Source organism: Myotis davidii, unplaced genomic scaffold (genome assembly GCF_000327345.1).
Source record: "Myotis davidii unplaced genomic scaffold, ASM32734v1 scaffold44, whole genome shotgun sequence".
Taxonomy (NCBI): Eukaryota; Metazoa; Chordata; class Mammalia; order Chiroptera; family Vespertilionidae; genus Myotis; species Myotis davidii.
This window is the reverse complement of record NW_006299705.1, coordinates 2,230,427-2,239,112: the sequence shown is the minus strand read 5'-3', so window position 1 is coordinate 2,239,112 and position 8,686 is coordinate 2,230,427. Positions and strand designations below refer to the sequence as shown.

General features: G+C 36.4%; 1 protein-coding gene across 2 annotated transcripts in view; it reads left to right on the top strand.

Moving 5' to 3' along the window:
• The window catches only part of FAM169A (family with sequence similarity 169 member A), a 61,736-nt gene that overhangs the window by 40,804 nt on the left and 12,246 nt on the right, over positions 1-8,686 (top strand). For both annotated transcript variants that reach the window (XM_006775442.2, XM_015571645.1), the window contains exons 8-11: positions 315-427; positions 3,964-4,003; positions 4,665-4,815; positions 7,993-8,149. In XM_006775442.2, the coding sequence (XP_006775505.1) occupies positions 315-427; positions 3,964-4,003; positions 4,665-4,815; positions 7,993-8,149 (461 nt within the window). The remainder of the gene's footprint in view (positions 1-314; positions 428-3,963; positions 4,004-4,664; positions 4,816-7,992; positions 8,150-8,686) is intronic.

The window sequence follows — 8,686 nt, the reverse complement described above, 5'->3', positions numbered from 1 at the left end:
TGGAGTCCTCTGTCACTGAAGCAAGCAAGCCTCATGTTCGCTTCAAGCTGCCTGGCTGTCGGCTGCCATCTTGGCTGGCAGTTAATTTGCATATCACCCTGATTAGCCAATGGGAAGGGTAGCGGAGGTATGGCTAATTACCATGTTTCTCTTTTATTAGATAGGATAGATAGGGGTGAAAGGGATATCCTACACCTAGATTTTCAACACTCTTCTATTCATGCTGCTCTGTAGGGCTTTTGTGAAAGTCAGAACAATGTTATTAAAACCGAATACTGATTGGGTTACAATTTGTAAAATTCTTCTACACACAGCAGTTCCTCCAAATGAAGCTAAAAGAACTACGCCTGGAGGATATGGTCTTGCATCTGTTCCAGAATATGAAGCAGGAACTGAAGATAGTCAGTCTAGTGAGATGCAGCTAACTGTAGGTACACTGTATATTTATTGTAGGAAATACTTTTTGTTTCTTTAAAATAGATTCAGTGAATATTTAAATTTTTAAATGTTATTGTTCACTCAACAGACTTATGTAATTTCTACTGTATTCGTTTTCTGGCATCTTTTAATTGGTTACTAAGGACTTAATTTTCTTTGAAAAATAATTTGAAATTCACATAAACTAATATAGAAGAAAATGAAAATCTGTAATCCCACTTCTCCAGAGATAGCAACTGTTAATATCTTGCATATAATATACATGTATCTGCATACATTTTATTTTTGTTTTCTTTTATGCTAATTCTTACTGCTTTTCTCACAACATTTTTTTGGAGGCTACCAGGGTGCATAACATAACATGTTAAGCATTTTTCATGGCATTACTATTTTTCTACTGTTTTTAAATATGATTGTTAAACAGCAGCACACTAGCCTATTATATGTAAACTAGAGGCTGGATGCATGAAATTTGTGCAAGGGCCTCAGCCCTCACAGCCAAGGCAGCTTGCCTCGGCCCTCGCAGCCCTGGTTTTGTCTGGAAGGTCATTCGGAAGGACTTCCGGAAGGCCATTCGGCTGTCCGGTCTAATTAGCACATTACGCTTTTATTATTATAGATGCCATCATTTATTTCCTTAACATACTAAATTTTACATTTATAATGTACCTAGAGGCCTGGTGCATGACAGTCACACACTGCCAGGGGGAGGTCCCTCGGCCTGGCCTGTGGCCTCTTCACAGTCCGGGACCCCTCGAGGGATGTCCGCCTGCCAGCTTAGGGGCAGTCAGACATCACCCTATGGGTCCTTAGTGCTGCCATGGAGGCAGGAGACGTTCCTGCCACCGCTGCTGCGTTCTCCAGCCATGACCCTGGCTTATAGTTGAGTAGCGCTCCCCCTGTGGGAGCGCACTGACCACCAGGGGGCAGCTCCTATGTTGAGCATCTGCCCCCTGGTGGCCAGTGTGCATCATAGCAACCGGTTGTTAGGCTGTTTGGTTGATTTACATATTAGGGTTTTATTATATAGTATGTACACATTTGTACATGCATCATTTTGCATATGTTATTATTTCCTTGCACAGATACGTTTCTAGAAGTGGAATAAGTAGTAGGCCAAAGGTTATGAAGTTATTGTGGGAACTGTGAGGCTAAGTTTCAATAAGTGTATGCTAGGCCTTTGTAGAATGAAATGCACTTTGCAAATAGTAGGTAACCTGAAATTAGAAGAGTAATTCCCATTACTGTGGCTTTCTACTTTCCTAGAATTTACTTGATATTAGTAAAATATGGGTCCATCGATGGGATTCTAGAAGTCTGTTTTTATGTAGTGTTTTTTGTGGTGGCGCTTAATTACAGCTATATTTGTTTTGTACACAGTATCTGATATATCTTTTGTGAGTGTTGAGTTTGCCTATGTAAAGTCAGGTGCATTTCAGAGACCCATGCTTTGGGGAGTTATTTGTTCCTCTTATTTTCTGTTTTAATTAGCATAAGTAAAGAATTTCAAAGTGTTTTTAAGGATAATATAAATAATAACTATATTTAAAGAATTAGAGTTTTTAAATTTTTTCTACATTTGGAACTTCAGACTTTAGAATAAGCCCCAATTCTATTATATTGCAGTCTAAATTCCTCAGTTATACTCAGATTCACTTCGTTTTGGTCAGATATCATGAAACCAGGAAAAGTAGAAAAATCTAATATTCCCATATATGCAGTGATATTAATTATTTATTTTAATATTAAGCAAATAATTTTCAATGTGTCATTTAGTGAGAATATATTAAAATTACACTAGGTCAAGGTTGGCAGCATGAATTAGATTTTTTTTATTTTAGAACTTCATATTCTTTATCATAATAATTTAATAATTCAAGGAAAATATTTCTCATATTAAGCTATTTATTACATCGCTCTTTTTATCAGTAACCACATGGGGAAGTAGTTTTATCTGTTTATTTTTACTACATGATGTATTTTTTAGCTTTATTGAGGTGGTATTGACAAATAATTGTATATCTTTAGGGTGTCCAACTTCGTTTTGATATACATATACATTGTGAAATGATTATCACTACATGATTTATTCTTTAGATGATGGTATTTCTATTTGCTTTTTCCTATTTTTGGACAGAAAACATTACATGTACTTCACTTTTTGTACCTTTTATTTACTCATCTTTATCTATGTCTTAACCTTGTCTAGTTGAACTATAGTCTTCTCGAACACAGTATCTTTATCTTATCCATCACAATTGTTCCCTTGTGTATGTCCTATAAACACACCTTGAAGTATAGGTGCCTATAATATTGTAGAGTTTTGATAACTGTGTGACTGGATAGCAGTTTATATAGTAAAGTGGGTACCTTGGCAAGTGCTGGGCATACAAATTATGGGTCTGTTAAGCCTGGGAAAAGCAGATGGTCCATTATTAGAACAGATAAGTAAACAATTACACTATAGGATAATAATGGCATTAATAGAGCATACATACAGCAAGTGATTGCAGGTACATAAAAGAGGATGTATGACTAACTCTATGCAGGGACTGGAATTGGTGAGGTAGTAACTGAGTTGAGATGACCTTTTAAAGGTGTGTGGGAGTTCTGTGCCAAACGTTGCTAGGGCATTCCTAGGGATGGCATGTATAAAAACACAGAGGCGTGAAAGAAAATGGCATGTTTGGTATGGAAGAGCATTTGGTATTGGAAATTTGGGAGTTTGTATTTCAGGTAGCGATAAACTGACTACATTTTATTTTTTGTAATGCAAAGGAGTAGCACAATTTACAGATGGGAAGCACCACTGTAATCACGGTGGAGAGGATTACAGGCGTGTGACTGGAGTGAGGAATGCCAGTGAGGAGGTTATTAGAACAGTTCATGGTGAAGATGCGAAAGGCCTGAACTAAAGCATTGGCAGTACAAAGGAGGGGGCAGTTTTGAGAGATTCTTAAAGTCAGAATTGACAGGCTTTGTGGTTGATTGAATGAGGGATAGGAAGAAGTCATTACTGTCTCACAGCTATTCTGGTTAGACTGAATTATTACTGTCACTTAACCAAGATAGGGAATACTATTGGGAAAAGATTATTAAAATGATATTGTTCAGTTTGAGACAGGTTGGATGTGAAATTAGATGGAACATCCACTGGGGAGATATCTTATTAGAAATAGAGCTTTGGAAGTTGGGGGAATTAACTTGTATAGATGTTGGAGTGAAGGTAGTAGATAAAATGACAAAGGGAAAGCATGGATTGAAAAGAGAAGGTAGCTGAAGACAGTACTGGAAACTCCAGTGCTTACCACTAAGACATGAGATGGCTTGATAAGTTCTTAGGCTCATAATAAACTGGGCTGTAACATAACCTTTTTATTTCTTACGTAAGTTTTAATTGAATAGTGATTACAAAAAGTGCTTTTGAAAATGTTTTAAAGATTTTCTTTGACACTGAATAAAGTAGATCCACAGGGAGAAAAAATAATCTACAACATTTGGTTTTAATCTGTATCTCTATTTTAGATTGATTCTCTAAAAGATGCCTTTGCAAGCACTTCCGAAGGTAAGAAATCCAGCCGATCTATTAGAAAGTGTTTGAGACACTTAGAATTAGGTGTGTGTGTGTGTGTGTGTGTGTGTGTGTGTGTGTGTGTGTTTTCCTTAGAGCAAGTGAAGACTTACCCAGCTCTAAAGTCTACTTCTGGGTCTAATGCCACCACTTCCACTGATTTTTCTGTGTGAACAGAGTGAGCCATAGTACCTCTCTTCCTCATTTTCTGACCTGTAAAATACAGACAGTAACATCTGCCTTGTTTATTTCCCATGATTAAACAAACCTCATTTCTATTATATTGCAGTCCAAATTCATTTCAGTCTCGGATTCATTTAGTTTTGGTCATATATCATGAAACCAGGAAAAGTAGAAAAATCTAATCTTCCCACATATGCAGGGCAACTAATGTTTTATTTTAATATTAAGCCAAATAATTTTCCATGTATCATGTAGGGAGAATATATTAAAATTACACTATGTCATAAGGTTGGCAGAGATTATTGGGAGAGAATATAAATGAAAATGCAAAAACACTTTGTAAAACTCAAGATAACATGGAAATGTGAGAGGTGAATATGAACGAAGTCTGATATGAGAGAAAGGTAGTGTGTAATGGTGGGGATATATGTAAACTAGCATAGTTCTTGCATGGCTTCTGGGTTTTTTTTAGGTCATGATAAAACACCAGTTTCCACTCGGACTCGAAGTAGTCATCTAAAGCGACCAAAGATTGGAAAGCGGTTTCAGGATTCTGAATTTAGTGGTTCTCAAGGGGAAGATGAAAAGATAGCTGAGACTTCACCTACAGCTTCAGTAATTAAGTAAAGTATTGTTTATTTTACCCTCATTATTTTGTTTATTCTTATTTGTGTATTATCAGTAATTAGTATTATTATATTGTTCATGTAGCAAATGACCTTGGTATAGGAGTTTGTATTTGAATTTTTCTACAAGATAATTGTTTACACTTACCAGTGGTGTCACTTTGACAATCTTATAGGAAGAATTTGCTAGTACGAGAGTGGAATAAACTCATAATTTAATCTCATAGGCCTGAAAATCCAGGAGAATATTCTATTGGTTATCCCAAATGTGTCATTATCACCAACTTTGAATTTGACAGTAGCTGTAATTTTTAGTAATGCTTGGGTGTGGTTAATTTTAAAAACCCTCAGTTTTACATTATTACGGATTCATTTCACTGGGGTATTGGATATAACATAAATTAGTAATAACTATAAATGGTGCAGTCAACGCCTCTTAATCAACAGAACACATGGGTCAAAACTTTTCCTCTATCTTCCTTTGAAGCTTAAGAAAACAAGATTTTTAATTTTATATTTAAACTACACTTCTGCCTACTAGTCCTACCAACTGTTCCTGAATCAACCATTCATAGTTTTGCCATTTTAGCTGTGAAATTATTTTACTCAGAGAATTTTGTGTCTATACTAATTTCCTTATGTAAATAATTTTTCATTTGTGTAATTGCATCAGTATGTAAATATTTTATTTTTGTAAAAAATTCATGTTAAAGGCAATATAAATAGATACTTAAATCTAGTAATTTGTGAAAAGAATAAGAGTTTAGATAATTATGGTTTTCTCATGGAGCCACATTTTGATGTAATATCCTTTTTAGGAGGAAATGTAACAATGTATTTTAAATTGAACAACTCAGAATGATGTAGAATTCAGTTTGCTTTTCATAAACAGAACAGTAACAGTGAGGCTATATGCTTGAATGCTTACTCAGACACTACAAAGAACGTAATTTTATCTTTGCCCTTGAAGAATGCCTAATGGTTTCTAGTACATGTATCTGTTTGTGGCTCAGGTTAAGAGCATTGCAAGGTAGATTGTGATGGTGTAATAATAGAAGTGCAAACACTGTGATGCAGAGGAGAGCGTGACTGCCTCTAATGGAGGGGTGGAGACGTTTGGTATTTGGGCTAGGGCTTCAGAGATAAGTGGTAACTAAACAAGCAGAGTTGGGAGAAGATTTCTAGTCCAAGGGTTCACAAACTGTGGTCCATAGGTCAATTCTGGCCCACTACCCAATATAAATAAAATTTTGTTGTAACACATCCATGCTCATTAGTTTACAGGTTTATTATGATTGCTTTTGAGTTAAGTGGCAGAGTTGAGTAGTTAGTTATTCAGGGACCATATGTCCCACAAAACATAAAGGAAAATTTGCTGAGCCTGGCTCTATGCCATGGATGTCCAGAGAGCTTCCCGTAATGAAGGAAATGTCCTGTGTCTGCCCGTCCAGTATGGCAGCCACTACCCATGTGCCATTTGAGCACTTGAAGTGTGGTTGGTGCAGCTGAGGAACTGAATTTTTTATCTCATTTACGTTTAATAACAAATAGGAACACATGTCTTACGGCTACCGTATTGCATGTGCAGAACTAGACTACAGGAATAACATGAACAAAGGCACAAAACGAAGAGGAATGTTGATATGGATATATAAGGTAAATGGTAGTGTAACTGAAACCAAGTTTCAACTGCCTGCTGCCACAGAAGCCAAACTCGTGAGACAGATGCTGGTGAAAAGGAAAGAGGTTTATTCAAGGGCTGGTCATCTGAGAAGAGGGGATTCTTTGTCAAAAGCCCATCTCAACACCTCAGTGCAGACCGAGGTTTTTATGAGGAGGAACAGGGAAAATAGAACAAAGGAATCACGGTGAGGGAGTTGAGTAGTTCTGTACATGCGGGCCACTACAGTCCATTCGATATGGATCTCAAAACTGGTGAAGTGATGGTCTGGTGTGCGTCATCCTGGTTCATCGTTCTGGTTCTGCATCATCCTGGTTCTGTGGTTAAAGATTAGCAAGTTTCCCAGAACTGGGGAGACTGAGGGCATAGTCTGCTTCGTCTGAAGTTAGTTCCTAGGATTCTTATACAAACATGCTCTTCATCTACAAGCTGCATATTAGTCAGAATCAGCATTTACAGAAACAGTGTCAAAAAGAACGGTGGGGTGGGTTACAGTTTCTCACTGTTACAGTAGTTTCTAGTGGGAGGTAAGAATATAAGGGTCTGGTCTTGTTAGGCTTTAGAGGGAGATATCCCTTATTCTCTAAGCCATAGAGGACTATCCGAGTTTTCTGAGTGGGGCTGTCACAGGTACAGATATGTCTATGAGAAACACAGCTCTGAAAAGCTTACTGAAGAATAAGTATTAAGATGATTGGGTGCCCTTGTTGGTGTGGCTACGTTGGTTGAGTGTTGTCCTGAGCTCTGAAAAGTTGCCGGCTCGATTCCCAGTCAGGGTACATGCCCAGGTTGTGAGTTCAATCCTGGTCGAGGTGTGAATGAGAGGGACTGATAGATGTTTCTTTCACATCACTATTTTCCCCAACTCTTTGTCTGTCTGTCTGTCTGTCTGTCTGTCTGTCTGTCTATCTATCTATCTATCTATCTATCTATCTATCTATCTACCTATCTATCTATCTATGTATCTATCTATCACCTGTCTATCTAGAAAAGATGAATTGGGAAGAAGTTTCTGTGAGAATTCTCCAGAGAGAATTGGGGCCTGAAAATGGTAATAGTAAGTTAGGGATATGTTTGAAAAGCATTTCGGAGGTAGAACTAAACCGTATCATTTATGGTCCAAATTGGTTTTTATTTTGAGAAAGAAAAGGGCTTTATAATATGCCAATGCTGGGATAAAAGCTTTAAACTGTATGATCCCAGGTATACTAGGATGTATGTTTACTTTAATAGAATAAGATATTATCAGATATGAATAAAGGAAAGGTCTCATTTACATGTTTCAAAATATAGTGATGTTATTAATTGAACTGGAGAACAAGGTAGGAAAGAACAACTTTATAGGATGAAGAGATTGGTCTTGGACCTGTAAAATTTGAAATTGTTGACTGAACAACACTTAGTTGATTCTCTAAAGTGTTACTTTATTAACAGATTCCTGAAATTCATATTCATCCTTAAGAAAACATGTAAGAATTTTGTTTTGTTTTTAGATTGGAGTCTACTTCACACACATCAGAGAGCTCAGAAGAATTACTAGAGGAAGAACATGCACAGAGTGTGGTTGAATTTGAGGACGGAAGTAGTGATAAAGATGCTCATTCAACACCTAAAATCCAGTCACATCTGGAGAAGCAAGATGGTGAAAAGGTAGGAGACCAGTATTTATTCCATAAATAAAATGAATGGAAGTAAATGAAACTTTAACTTTCTTAATCTACCGTATAGAACCAGTTAGAATACTTTAAGGTCCAACAGGTCTTCAATTGCAATCCTAATTTGGTTAGGAGGATATGAATGAGTTTCCCAGAAAAAAAAATATATTTGACTGCAAATTCCTGCTAAAATAACTAAATTCATTTTTTTAAACACCAGAAAACATACAGGAAAATCCTCTGTGACTAAGTAAACTCTTTATTTCACTTGATTTCTTCAGCTCCTCAAATATTTATCCGTACCTTCTTTTTTCTTCTCTATTAATTTCTTGTTCTTCTTTTTCTTAAATAGCTTTAATCTTCTCTCTACAGATTCCTATTTCTTCTTTCATATGTGCTGAAGTTTCTTTAAAAATCTTTTACCTGCTTGCTTAATCCAGCCAGCAGCTAAACAAGTGAAACTACATACCAATTTTATTTTCTTAATTTATACCAATTTAGCTTCCCTCTATTTCTTGAAACTCTGTTTTTA